At 40.4% G+C, this 14,710-nt stretch overlaps 1 protein-coding gene across 2 annotated transcripts; it reads right to left on the reverse strand.

The window, feature by feature from the left end:
• Window positions 1–8,752: 8,752 nt before the first annotated feature.
• On the reverse strand, window positions 8,753–14,670 carry gja3 (gap junction protein, alpha 3). Of its 2 annotated transcripts, XM_011489442.4 has the most exons (4): window positions 14,296–14,670; window positions 13,752–13,813; window positions 11,991–12,488; window positions 8,753–11,663 (listed from the first exon to the last, which is right to left on the reverse strand). In XM_011489442.4, the coding sequence occupies exons 3-4, from the start codon at window positions 12,451–12,453 to the stop codon at window positions 11,062–11,064; spliced, it is 1,065 nt and encodes a 354-aa protein (XP_011487744.1). In that variant the 5' UTR covers window positions 12,454–12,488; window positions 13,752–13,813; window positions 14,296–14,670; the 3' UTR covers window positions 8,753–11,061. The 2 variants fall into 2 exon arrangements, with proteins under 2 accessions (XP_011487744.1, XP_011487742.1); XM_011489440.4 differs by having other exon boundaries at window positions 8,753–12,488; window positions 14,296–14,669.
• Window positions 14,671–14,710: the final 40 nt, after the last annotated feature.

Below are 14,710 nucleotides of genomic sequence, written 5' to 3' on the forward strand. Positions count from 1 at the left end.
ACCATAATGACGGCACACTGAATTATAAGGCAGATTTGCTATTTTTGAACAAATTCAAGGATTTTTTAAATGTGCTTTAAAGTAAAAAAAAGAAAATACAGGAAGGGTCATTTAATTATCTCTGGTTTCATTTTTGTTAGTTAGATTTACAAATCGTCTGAAATGCACCACAAATGGTAAATAAAAAAATTTAAATCACTGCTGGCATTGCACCTTGTACCACATTTGCTGCAATGAGATAACCTTATGTGAAACAGGGTGTCTTTTATTTTGAAAGGAAGTCATGTTAAGCTGTTTAAAAAATGATAAACAATTTCATATTTAGAAAAGAAAGGCATTTTTAAAAACGTTTTATTTATGCTAATAAAAACAACATTTTATTTCTATTCACCATAATAGTAACAATAAAATAAACATAAAGCAGTGTCTTTTTTTTCTATAGGGTGAAGTAAGATTGTATGGCTCCTACTGGGCTGTGAGAAATCGTCCTGAATGTATGAATGGCTCTTTAACCCTTGTGCTATCGTAGGCAGTTTGCCATTGGGAGTTGGGTCATCTAGACCCACTAGACAGTGCTCTGAACCTTCTTTCTTCAATGATTTGTGATCTTCACTGGTGTCCATTACATGAAATTACATGAAATCTTTCCACCTTTATCCACCTTTGCCATGGTAGGGAGAACACGTCAATGTAAGGGGGGGGTCATCTAAGATAGCACAAGGGTTAAACGTTGAAGGTTGCAGACCCCTGCACAAGTGCATTGTGGGTATCATACCGTGGCCTGACCTGCAGGTGTCCCCATAGAAATGACCTGCCACCTCACAACTGTCCTGATGCTATTTTGCCCTGCATGGCCCCTCCCTCAGTGGATGCACAGTCAAAACAGCCCTTTTGCACACAACCACACGCACGCACACACACGCACACACACACACACACAGGAGTGTTGCATGGTTACATCAATTACACATCAAGCATTTAAAAGAAGGCAGACACTGTTAGGGAGATTAACTGAATTAAAGGTCTGTGAGTGTTTGAATGACCTTTCAGAGACTGATCCTGCTGCATAACGCTGAGGGGTGAGAAAAGTTTACAATGGTTCATTAATTTCACAGATTTCACAAGACTTTGAATCAAATCACCAACGTGTCGAAATGAGATAAAGTTAAGAATTTTATCAACCAAAATATTTCCACATATCTTGCATGTAATACAGTATGTGTGATGCATCTAAAAACCCAGTGTTTTCATTTATTTGTTTAACCTCCAATTGTGGATTTCTTTTTAATTTAAAAGTTAGGATAAAACAAACTGAATGCATTAATTGTACTACAATAAACCAAATCTCCTTTTTAATTTCTTGTCCATCAGACACTTAGATTAGTTTAGGTTTAACAAATCACTGTCTGTCCAATAGCCAGTGGTCCGGAGTTGCAGAGACAAATTCATCACACTCCTGAAATACATAAAGAAGGTCTGAGGTATTTGTGCTGTGGGCTGAGTGTGAATTTGTTAGGCGATTAAAGGCTAAATTTAGCCTCCTGTCCGCTCTTAGCTGCAGACTGGTGACTCAGTGGTAGACTGCTGCTTTCTCTAGAAGTGGCTTTTCCACCATGGGGCCAAGTGGGATTTCACAGGGGCCAAAATGGATACAAAAATCAAAGCATTTAAAAAATCACATCAATGCATTTATTTCTCACCATGATCAGCATATGATTTTATTTAACCCTTGTGCTATCCTAGGCACTTTAACGTTGGGAGATGGGTCATCTAGACCCACTAGACAGTGCTCTGAACCTTTTTTCTTCAATGATTTGTGATCTTCACTGGTGTCCATGGATTACATGAAATCTTTCAACCTTTATCCACCTTTGTCATGGTAAGGAGAACACGTCAATGTAAGGATGGGGTCATCTAAGATAGCACAAGGGTTATCCACTGTAGCAAGAGCTACAAAGTTCGACTTTATTGTTTAAAAAATAAACTTTATTTCTGTTTTTGTCACCATTAAGCCATTTATTTATAACCAATTGTATTAAATATTTACAATAATTAAGTTATTATTTATGTTTTTATTGTGTTTCTGAATTCTGTTTCTATACAATTTTAATTTCAATTTACTTTAAACAGCAGCACATATAAGTTCCTTGCAAAATAAAACACATCCTGTATCAAATAAATAGATAACCATAATTATTTTTTTTAAAGCATTTGCATCATTACTTTGAGCCAAAGAGCCACAATGGATGGATAAAAGAGCCCCAGATCCTCAGGTTGTAGGCCTCTGGGTTAATTGGACAGAGCGAGTGGGACGTCACCCATAGAAAACGCTTTACCTCCGGCTCCAGCGAAATGAAGCCAAATCAGTCGCCATTTTTCCGCGATACGGGTGTCACCATATTGGAGCTACGTAAGTAAATGTTGACTGGTCCGAGTCGATCTGAGTCAGCGTTTCCATGGCAACTATTAGCTTGAGTAAGGCCACACGCTTTCCACTGAAAGCAGGCTTGGTCTGGGCCAGGGTGCATCACATGCGTTTATTGGAAAATCTGATTGATCAGTTTATAACATGAATAACCTGCTATAAAGAAAAAAACATCCTGAAAAAAACAACCATGATTAGCAAGAATATGTTAAGAAAAGGTATCAGAACAGGAATGGTTACGGTGACAACTATAATGACTAAGTAAAAGCTGCTTTGGCTTCTGGAGCCAGCAAGTACTTCCTATTTGGAATGCAAGGGGGGAGGGTCCAATTTCAGGCCTCCTTGTGAGCTACTGCCACGCTTGTTTTGCAGCCAACCCCTCTTCAGTAATTGCTGATTAGCTGGATTGAGTGATCCCAGTTTCTGTGATCTACTATTGACTGATCACACCTGATCCAGGTGACCAGTAATTACTGAAGCAGTGTTAGCTGCAAAACAAACAGAGCGGTAGCTCATGAGGTTCAGAGTTGAAGAACACTATACGCCACACAAAGCAGTTCCATTAATGACCACTGGAGGCAGGCATCCACTGGGAGCAATGTCTCATTGAAGTTGTAATGGTAAAAAGACCAAATCTACACCACTTCTAAACCTATGTGCAGAAGGGTTTTCATCACAAATGGGCTCACTTTCTACCTTTACTCTGTCCAACTCAACCGTCCTTTCAGGAACGGGTGGAATAGGTGGAGTAAAGTTTCCGTACCACAAGTTTTTTTTTAATCTTTAAAAATCTGATGGGGGACGTCAGAGCTGTGTGATGACCATATGTTTACATAGGTTTCACCCGCTTATATTTTCCACAGATGGTACCCTTTTTAGAAAACCACTGCTCGTCACTGTTTCCAAATATGAATTTGGAAAAAAAAAGGTTTCTATGAATATGATTCAGTTCCCAGTTAAAACACCAAAGCTACCACAAAATTCTTTAGCTTGAGGGATTTTTTCTTTCTCTTAAATTGGAAGGACCAAGCAGAAAAAGGAGACTGTTAGCAACTATCACTAGATATTGACCGAGGTAGACAAAATTGCAAACACAGTACTTGAAATATGATAAAACAACTGAAAAAAGGAACAAATGAGTATTATAGTACGTTGTACCCAAAAAATATACTAGAAGAGAAAAGAAACAGGAATAACCGGATAGAAAAACTTCTGTAATGGCTTAGCAGTGCCATGTTAAAAATAAAGTAAAACACAATTATTTTTTTTACGTCAACCTTCAAGCTTAGAAGCTGGAGAAAAATGTGTTACTTAAATAAAAAGACAAATAATATGTCCATGCTTTTAAGAAATAGATGTTGAATATTCTTCCAAATTGTTCAGAGCTTAAGTTTTATTGCATTGAAGCATTTTGGTGTCTGTTTAAAACTCAGTGGTTGTTTTATGAGTTCTGAAATCTTTATGATAAATAAAGAAAAATGCCTTGTTCTTTAACGATTTCTTTTAAACTTACATCTGTCGTTTTTCTGAGAACATTGACCTAAACTCAGAGGGAAGTTAAGGATCGAAACAAATCTCTGTGATATTTCTCACAAAGCATTATAAATTCTTGGTTTTTGTAACTGTTAGGAGTGTGTTTGTGGTCACAGTCTGATTCTCAGGTGAAAGACTCACGCACCCGTCTTACTTTAATTATTTCAGAACCTTGCTTTGAAGTGGGCCTGACTCAGCGTCAAAAGGGAATATTGGTTGCTGGAATGTAGAGGAGGAGGAAATTAGTGGTCGGGAGGTTGAAGATCAGAGTAGAACAAACAGGAAGCCAAGTGGCTGGAAAAACGGCCGAAAAAACAAATCATGACCTAAATTGAGTAGCTTTTCTTAGCAAAGTCAGAATAAGCCCAGTTAGGTTAATGCCTTTGAATAATCAAGCACGTTAGTAAAATTTGTTTGAGTCAATGTTTGTTTAAGAAAGCCATTAGTTCAAGAGGAACTGCAATTTTTCTTTTGCAGCCTTTAAAACAGTAAAAACGTCTCTAGTGAAGTTCAGTGCCCGCATGTTAACAGACATCTAATCTTACTGTCACACATAAGGTTGTCCTTCTTGTTTTTCTTTGTTTCATTTCTTATCACCAACACAGTAAAATGATTAATTACAATTTCTATTAAAAGACGTTAATTACAGCAAAACTAATGATAGTTTAGCTAAAAAGTTGTGTTTTCTTATAAATTTAAAAGAAGCCGAACTCTGCTGGATTTAGCACGTGAGATTCGTTCCAATACTCACCTATGGTCATGAGCTATGGGTCATGACCTAAAGAACGAGGTCCCAAATACAAGCGGCTGAAATGAGCTTCCTCCGTAGGGTGGCTGGGTGCTCCCTTAGAGATAGGGGGAGAAGCTCGGTCACTCGCGGAGAGCTTGGAGTAGAACTCCTTCTCCTCCACATCAACAGGAGCCAGTTGAGGTGGCTCGGGCATGTAGTCCGGATGCCTCCTGGACGCCTCCCTGGAGAGGTGTTCCAGGCATGTCCCACTGGGCGGAGGCCCCGGGGAAGACCCAGGACACGCTGGAGAGACTACGTCTCTCGGCTGGCCTGGAAACGCCTCGGGGTCCCCCCAGAGGAGCTGGAGGAAGTGGCTGGGGTGAGGGAAGTCTGGGCATCTCTATTTAGACTGCTGCCCCCGCGACCTGGTCCCGGATAAGCGAAAGGAAGATGGATGGATGGATGGAACCAACCGGTACTTCCTGTTTGTAACTCCAAGGTGGAGGATTTGGACTCACTGAGATATTCTGAATCATATGGGTTAAGGTTAGAGAGCAGGATGTTTGGGACTACATGGAAAGGGTTAGCTTATTCATTGAAGTAACAAAAGCATCTGCTTGTTTCTCAGCATTATTCTGGCAGACGACACTTGACCGAATTTGAGAATTAGGAACTTTTTATCTTGGGGGAACTGAAGAACGTTTAGGTCAAAGCTAACAGAGAAGTATTTAGCAGTAATATGCTAAAGTGAAGTAATTCAATAATAATTCTGGGGTGTTTGACCCTTGTGCTATCTTAGATGACCCCACCATTACATTGACGTGTTCTCCCTACCATGACAAAGGTGGATAAAGGTGGAAAGATTTCATGTAATCCATGGACACCAGTGAAGATCACAAATCATAGAAGAAAAAGGTTCAGCGCACTGTCTAGTGGGTCTAGATGACCCAACTCCCAATGTTAAAGTGCCTAGGATAGCACAAGGATTAAGTAGTCATAGAGGCCTAAAATCTCTCTTCGATTTGGTAGCTTGTAGTGTCATTAACTGACTAGTTACACCCACATAAGTAAAGCAGTTAATATTAAATGCTGTTTAAGCCTTAGTCACAACTGCCCTGTGGGCGAAAAATGGGCAAATCTGTACAGGGCATGCAGGTTGCCCACATGAAATTTTAAGGTCGCAGACCGCTCTGTAAGCCCAAATTTTCATGCACATTTTTATCTGCATTTATGCTGCAGGCAACAGGCTGTAGCAAACCTGTAAACAACTTGCAAGGGTAAGTAAGCGGAAGTGGGTTGATTTGATTTGATTGATTGGTTTATTTCATGCGTATGTATGGAGTTCCGTTTGTGTAAAAAATATGTTTTTGTTTTTGTCTAAGACTTGTCCAGTAGACATAGACAATGGACCAAAGGCATAGACAGTGAACACAAAAACATATTTTTGGAACAAACGGACCCTGTATGTGTAAACCTCAAGGGAACTGCAAGACACACCTGCGCTCCCTCCGCTGGCCAAAAACCTGCAACACCTGTACAGGTCAGCCCTGGTACGGGTAAATGTGACTAAAGTTTTAGTACTACAACCAACTGGAAATGTGTAAAAAGTTACATGTTTTGGACCAAGCTTTGAGCTCAGAGTAAAATGTGTGTTTGTACATCATAAACAGAAGTGTAAAAGCACTGGCACAGTAAAGCACTCATATATCCAATATTGTGCGTTTCTAATTTGCCTGTTAAATTATTTGGAATTGAGCTTACCATGACAACGTTGTCATTTATGGCCTTATCAAATTCAGACGATAATAATAACAGACAGATAATAATTTATTTATCCCCATCAGAAGAAATTCGGTTGTCTGGTACCCATCAGACACATCAATTAAAATCAAAAGTAAAATAAAAATAAATACTTAGAATGCTTCCCAAAAGATATTATAATGGGGTTTTTATTTAGGGGGTAATATAATTTTATCATTTGCAAATGTTGGATATTTGTTTGACTGTTAAATCATCTTTTTTGGTTTAAGCCAAGCCCTCACCTTCTGTTAACTGAATCTAAAGTCAACCCAGATAAAGCAAATGTTTGCGGTTTTTCAAATGACCACTGGGGGCTGGTTTCAGAGTTTTTTCTTTTGACTATCATGTTAAAAACTTAATTAAAGAACACCTATGAACAGCCTGTTTTCAAAAACGTATTGATGTTTATGTGTTTTATTTGGTAATCCTTATAGTTGCTTTGCCGTACCCACTGGTGGAATCTACAGAATGCAGGATTTATTTTAGCGCATGATCCATGGTCAGTTTTTGGAAGGACAAAGTTGGACTGGAGTAACGTCCAGTAAACATTTACCATTTTCAGTTTGCAAACCAACACTGATTTCACAGCACAATAATGTGTTGTTAATGCTTTAGGGCAAAGTAACAAGCAATTATTCATTAACTAATTTTTACAAAAATTGTCTTTGAATTTATAATCTGGTTGGAAAAAACAAGGTTGAACCAGAGTATGACATTGATGTTAATGCTATTGTTACACTTTTGAAAGCTTTCTAAATATTTAAAAAACAAAGCTGACAACGATGAAGACCCACCACATCATCTAGACACGTTGGGTTTGTAGAAGCTGCATGAGATAAAAAAAAAGAAATGTTCCCAGGCTTTTTCCCCCCATACGACTTCCTCCAGGTCCTCTTGGGAATTCTTAGAAGCTGTGAGGTCAGCTGTGGACAAAGTACATCCTGGAACACATCTTAGGATGAAAATAAATACCTTTTTTTCTAGAATTGGTTTGTAGAACCACAAAAATAACGCAAAATACGATCTTTCATAATTAAATAGATCTATAACCTATAAATATCCAGTAATTACTATCTAACCGTTTTTCTAAACCCACTGAATCCCTTTCAAGGTCAATGGGTGCTGGAGCCACCCAGCTACTGTTGGGCAAAGACAGGGCACACCCTGAACAGGTTGCCAGTCTGTTGCAGGACACACACACACCTAGGTAGACTCTAGAGTCACCAATTGACATATGATGCATGTTTTTGGACATTGGAAGGAAAACGGTGTGCCTGGATAAAACCCACACATGCACGAGAAGAGCATGCAAACTCCACACAGAAAGGTCCCAGTTGGGATTCAAACTAGGACTTCTCACTGTCAGGTGGGAGTGCAAACCACTACACCAACTGCATCCAAAGGCTCTGTTTTATGTTTGGTTTCAGTTTGGACATTGGTTTTATGGATTGTCTTTCCTTTTTCTGTGCTCTTCTTTCTCTCCAAGCCTGCTGCATTCTAGATAAACTGCTGAGATTGTTGACCACTGCCAGTACCCAACTGACTGATGAGATTAGACAGGAGTCTTCATGAACCATGATGTTTGCAGATGACACTGTGATCTGTAGTGCGAGCATGGAGCAGGTGGAGAAATATCTACCCCTTGTGCTATCCTAGGCACTTCAACCTTGGGAGTTGGGTCATCTAGACCCACTGGACAGTGCGCTGAACCTTTTTTCTTCAATGATTTGTGATCTTCACTGGTGTCCATGGATTACATGAAATCTTTCCACCTTTATCCACCTTTGTCATGGTAGGAATAACACGTCAAAGTAAGGATGGGGTCATCTAAAATAGCACAAGGGCTAGATTCAGGTACGTCTTTGTTTTCCTCGACCGAACTGGCTCAAAACTGTATGTCTGGATAGCTCCATTATTGGTTGATATTTTTGCTGCACCTGTTATGTTAAGTTGGAGGTGTGGGGGGATGTAAGCTAGAGGGAGAGAGCATGTAAACAGAGTTCTAAGTGATTGGAGGGGAAGGGGGCATGGTCAACGGTCCTGCCCACAACTCAGAGATGAACTACTAATCAACTCCTACCGCTCTGCAGAAACTATGTTCTCAAAAACGAAACAGGTTTTTTGATTTAGGCCAAATATTTAATTTAAAGACCACTGGGAAGGTTTTTAAAATACATACAAAATGATAGTAGTAGGAAAGGAGTCGATTTCTATGTAACAACTATTTTTTACATAAAGCAATAATAAAAAGTAAGAAAATCAAGTATGGTACAAAAAATGTATTTATTAACACTTTGTAAACATTTGAGGTAAATGAACATTTACATCAACTTGTTCTCACAGAAGAATCATTCATTCACAAGGCACTTCTCTGCTTTAAGACAGCACTGAAAACTGGTTGTTGTGAGCATTTTATGATGGTTCCTACACCCAGAGGATTCAGTAGATCATGCTCTGCATGAAACAGGACAGTTCAGACAATTCACTGATACTGATGGGCCTTTGCACACTGCATCCTGTCAAGGCTGCAGGGTTAGGGAAGGGCCAGCTACCCAACTAACATTCTCCCAACTGTGCATGTTTTTTACCCTAAGTGTTGATGGGGAAGAACAGTCATTTTTATTTCATATTATTAAAAAGCCCTTTTACATCATCATCATCATCATCATCATCATCATCATCATCATCATCATCATGATTAGTCCTTCATTTGGACTGAAGATGCTCACGTATCCTTGTTAAAGCTACTGTTCTGTAACAAGCAATGTCATATTCAGTTAAGACTTAATTTGCCTTTGAGTGTCATGAGTTTGCACTTTGGCACCATCTTCTATATTTATGTCTCTAACAGAAATTTCAGAACAACACTTGTCCTCAAAAGTGCAAATTTCTCCCAGATTTTAGAATGTAAACTTCAGGATTCAAAAATAAAAGCGAATAGTTCCTTTCAGCTTTGTGTTGGCATCATTGCGTCTCCCCTGAAAGTCCTGAAAGCAGCTGTGGTCAGATAAAACACTTATGTGAGTACACATTCTCTTATAGTACCACAACACTATCACCCGGTGGGTGATAGTGTTTTCCACTTCAAAGTGGAAAATATGAGCAAATGTCTATTCTTTGGTTTACAATTTTAAAACAAAAAAGTATAAATGTAAAACTGTGCGGTTTAGAGTGTTCATGCATTAGTTAGGCACTTTTGTCTTTTCTTGAGTGTTTGAAACTGCAAATTAGTGTTAAATTGAGATTGTCAGGGTTGAGATTGACCAAATAGGACAGTAACACAAAACAGACAGAGCTGACCAGTCTAGTTATTTGCATAAGAGTTGTCTAAGTATCATAAACGCGACACAATAGAAAGAGTCAGGGCGCTGCTGCTTTGTGAAAGGTGAAGTGACAGCTGTGCTTTGTGTCATCAACGATTTGCAAACACAAACTGATACAAGTATGAGATTAAAAAATGGAATTATACTTTTTTATTTTTTAAATCACTTGTTGAATTATTGCATGTGCTCTTAAAATGTTATCTGGGGAAAGAAAAGTTTGCCACTCTGGGTCTTTACATGTGACTTTAAAGGGGATTTCTGGTTTAATGGTCAGCAACAGTTCTAAACATTTCATGATCAAGTACTGAGTGACTGCCTGTACAGGGAGCACCCCGAGTCTCTTAAAAGGATGGCTTCATTTTTAAGCTAAATCCGGTCAGAAAGCCTTATTTTGTTGACATTTGCTGACTGAAAAGCAACAGAGGCCGACATGAAGGGGATTCTATTCGCCTCACTTTTTCTTTTACTGACATGCTCATAAACAGCCAGGTGGATTCTGGGTCTCTCAGGAATGACCCCATCCAGCAATTGTAACCCTACTGCATCCCTGTTGCATCATTCTTATCATTCACTCCCAATCACAAATATTTATGCTCTTGGAAGTATAGCAAAATATTACAGGTCTAACTTTGGCACGTAAAGCAGTCGCTGAATGGTGGGCAAGTTGTCAAAAATAACCAAGAAAATAATAAATTAAATTTACTTTGATTGTGGATGATATACATTTGGCATAGCTACGAAACCTGCTTTGCAGAGGGTGAAAAAAACTCTATGTACATTAATTTCAGATTTTTGTGCTTATCCTGCATGTAATAAAAAAATAAGAATTTAACTATTTGACACTTGGTGGCTTTAAATTACAATAAATGTTCAATGTTCATTGAGAAGAAAAAAAAGCTAGGAAACATGGGGAGATCTCTTCCCTTAAAGTCAGCATGTTGTGGAAAGGTCTTCTTTTGAACATGAAACTGCATGACAACATTCCTAACTCCCTCTCACGAGTGCAGAATCCCCCAGAAAAAGAACTTTTGTCTCAGCAACTCACCAACAGCACTCAGTCAGAATTTCTGGGTTGGTGAAATCCTTTCACATCTGTTTCCTTTTATGCCTCTTATGTTCTTTTCTGTCAGTGTTCTTCTTGTTTTTGATTGATGAGAATGCTCGATTTAGTAATTTGGATTTACCTCTGAATGTGGGTGGGGTTGGAGGGACTAGGTTGTTTAAGAAGGAGGGTTTAGGAACAAAGATGTTTAGACAGCCAGGTCGCTCGGCCTGGTCCTGATGCTGCTGCTCTTGCTGGTGCGGCTGAGCCGTCGCGGGTCTGTGCGAACTGTTACTGGTGGCTCGTGCATCTCTACTGTAGTGGTGGTGATGTGGCCTTTTTCCTGCATGCTCCTCCCTGAACCCCAGATGTCTGCGTTGGAGGGAGAGCCGGGTCTGCCGCCACTGGTGGCTGCATCGCTGGTTGTGCTGCTGCTGGCATACAGCAGTGCAACAGTATCAGTTGACTGCTGCTGGTACTTGTTTTTGTTGCTGGTGGAGGAAGAGGCTGATGGAGATGGGGACGTGCCATTCATCTCCCGAGTCTGCTGCTCGGTGGCCAGGTTGGCCCAGTTCTGTTGTGTGGCCAGCCTGTGGTTATTGTTGTTGCTGATGTAGTAGTGGGAGGAGGGGGGGGCCTGGTGAATAGACTCCTCCTGGTGGAGAGCCTCCATTTCCTCTGCTGAGGACAAAGCAGCTGGGTCCATAGGTGGCAGGAAAGCTCCACTGCCCGCCGTCACATCTGTGTAGTTAGGAGGGTAGCTGAGGCTGGATGGGGCAGTTCTGGAAGCCGAGGCCAAACACTCTGGCTCTGCAATGTCAACATGGCGCAGCGACTCATGATAAGGGACAAACTTATTCCTCATTCCTTTTTTAACCTTCTTCCAGCCAAGGTGATAGATTTCTAACATATTCAGCAAAAGAGACACGCAAGCCACCACAAGCATAAATAAAATGAAAATGGTCTTTTCGGTTGGCCTGGATATGAAGCAGTCAACAGTGTTGGGGCAGGGCCAACGTGCACACTTGTACAGGGGCTTCAGATGGAAACCATAAAGGAAATACTGGCCTAAAATGAAACCCACTTCAAACAGGGTCTTAAAAATAATGTTGAACACATAAGTGCGCAGCAACGCACCTCTGATACGGATTTTGCCATGTTCATCCCTGATTGGGGGCTTTTCTTTCTTTCCACCTCCCCCTGCATCGTCACCGTTTCTATAAAGGAGTTCTTTCTCCTCATGGAACTTGTTTGCTTTGCGCATTTCTTCCTCCTTCTCTTTCCGCTTGTCCTCCATGCGGACGATGTGAAGCACGTGGCCCAGGTAGATGAGGGTCGGCGTGGAGACAAAGATGATCTGCAGCACCCAGAAGCGGATGTGCGAGATGGGGAAGGCCTCGTCGTAGCACACGTTCTCGCAACCAGGTTGTTGAGTGTTGCAGGTGAAGTCAGACTGCTCGTCACCCCAAACCTCTTCAGTCGCGGCCCCCAGCACCAGGATCCTGAAGACGAAGAGGACAGTCAGCCAGACCTTGCCGATGACTGTTGAGTGCTCCTGAGCGTTCTCCAGCAGCCGCCCCAGAAAGCTCCAGTCACCCATGCTTCAAGTTCTCAAGCCAATGAAGAAAGTACAGGCTGGAACACAAATGACAGGAAAGAACGACAAAGCAGAAAATCCGTTAGTACAAGAAGAAACCTGTGACCTCACATTTGTTATTACAGAGTGGAAGGCCTTACTCCAAGCTTAAAAACCCTACAAACGCACAAACAGCAGCAAGACTATGCTCGACATCCAGGGTGTCCGCACATATCTTTCGGATGAAATGCTTGGCAGGACATCTTTAAGTTAATTCGCCACCCAGATCAGTCAAGCCAGTCCAACATTTTTTGCCTCTAATCCAGACAGATAGTTTGCTTTAGCTGCTGGCCGTAGTACAGTTCAGGCCACCTGTGGCTCGGCCCCTCTCTCTCTGCCCCAGCGTCAGCCCTGTCTCTGTGTCTCACCTGCTCGCTCCCCTGCCCAGCAGGCATGTGCTGAGATCAACATTATTATGCTTGAAAACAGCATTTAGCAGAGATGGGGCTCTACTGTGGCACATGCACACACACACACAAATACCAGCATCCACACTCAACCCTCCCTTCCTTTCACCGTCGACTGTAAAACACAAAAACACTTACTGTACTATAACAGTAACACTGTAATGTATGTATGTATGTAACACTACAATAAACCATGGTAGCATTTATGCTCATTAAAAAGTTGAAATGTCTAAAATCCACCACTTTATATGAAAATATGGACAGAAAAGCTGTTCGAAAAAAGATTGTACAATATTTTATATAATTTACTTTTAGTTATTATGGTTTTTAAAGTATGAAAAAGAGGATTTAGGTTTTGGAGCCAATGACACTCTGTTAAAAAGAATTGTTCTGCTGAACCAAATTTTAAAAGCACCACATTCCAAAAATAAACACAAAGACCTTCTAGATTTATCAATGTGATCTTTTCTCTGCTTGAAAAAAAAACCTTCCAATTCTGGTTGCAAGATATTTCTTTCTTTAAATATGTAATATAGTGTTGTAGAGTTAGCCCTTAGACGCCCAAGTGTTAACTCCACGCCAAAGTGGGTTGATGTAAATATGCATCAAACCACTCTGGCTCCAAATTGACCTTAATTCAGTATCTACTTAAAAGGAAAAACGCAAGTGACATTTTTATTTCTTAAGTGGAAATATATTCAAGCACCAAGGGGTAAAGAACTCCATTTAAAACAAAAATTTTAATTTCAAATAAAGTTCCTCTTGCTTTTCAAGTCAAGAGATAAAGTTTATTTTAGCATGGATGTTTTTCAGAATACAATCATGGTAATAAAAGCCAAAAGAAAAGAAACTTACTAAAATATTCTTGTATTAAGAGTAATAAATCCATCGACTGAGTTTCACAACCTGTTTGACACCTGAAAGACAAAACAAATTGTCAAACAAATGGAAAAGGACATGTTTTTTTTCCTGTTTTGTCTTCTTTTTATACTTTTTCTTCATCCACAACAAATTATGCACCTCTTCAAATGAAATGTCAATTTATGTGAGTCTAAAAACCTCCAGTAAGATTATTTGCTTTTGTTTCATTTTTTAACCTAGAATATTTAGATTTATCTGACATTTTTCAGGACCGCTCCCTAAGAGAAGCACATCTGCAACAGTCAAAATATTTTTCCATTAACTTCTATAATTCATATAATACTGAATTACAAACTAAAGGTAAAAACTCATATATACCTGACTCACAATACTGTCACAAATTCCCTCAAGCGCCACTCAGGCCTTTCTGTTTTTAAAGCCACTTTAGTAAAACTGCAGCAATTCTTAACTCAGTGCGCAATTACTTTATTCCTATGGACGTGCAATTGAGAAGGATGTCACTGTTCATCCACCATACCTTTAAAGCGGGGATGTCATACTGTAACACGGAGAGGATCCGTCTGCCCTCACAGGTGACACGGTTGAAGAGCGCGTCCATCTCCCGGATCCGGTCTTTCTGCTCAGCAAACGCCTTCTTTTTTTCTGTGCTTCCCTACAAACAGAATTCATGCGCAAACTTCTCCACGCGCATGTTTTCTCGTGGGGAGAAGTTTTCCTTTTGCGCGCGGTATGACTTTTACTGTTTGTTTGGGTGTGTGTGGAGGCGGCGGTCAGAGATGGAGCGCGGGTGGAGCGCGGCTGCCAAACGTTTCAAGCCATGTCTGGACTGTCACATTTTGTGAGCATGCATGAGTGAGTCCATAAAAGTCATCAGGCTGTTCGGAGTGACACCACGCCCCTGCCAACCCCCCCCCCCCCCCCCAACAGTTCCC

This window comes from Oryzias latipes, chromosome 21 (genome assembly GCF_053564925.1).
Source record: "Oryzias latipes strain Hd-rR chromosome 21, Olatipes_Hd-rR_3.1".
In the NCBI taxonomy this organism is placed as follows: Eukaryota; Metazoa; Chordata; class Actinopteri; order Beloniformes; family Adrianichthyidae; genus Oryzias; species Oryzias latipes.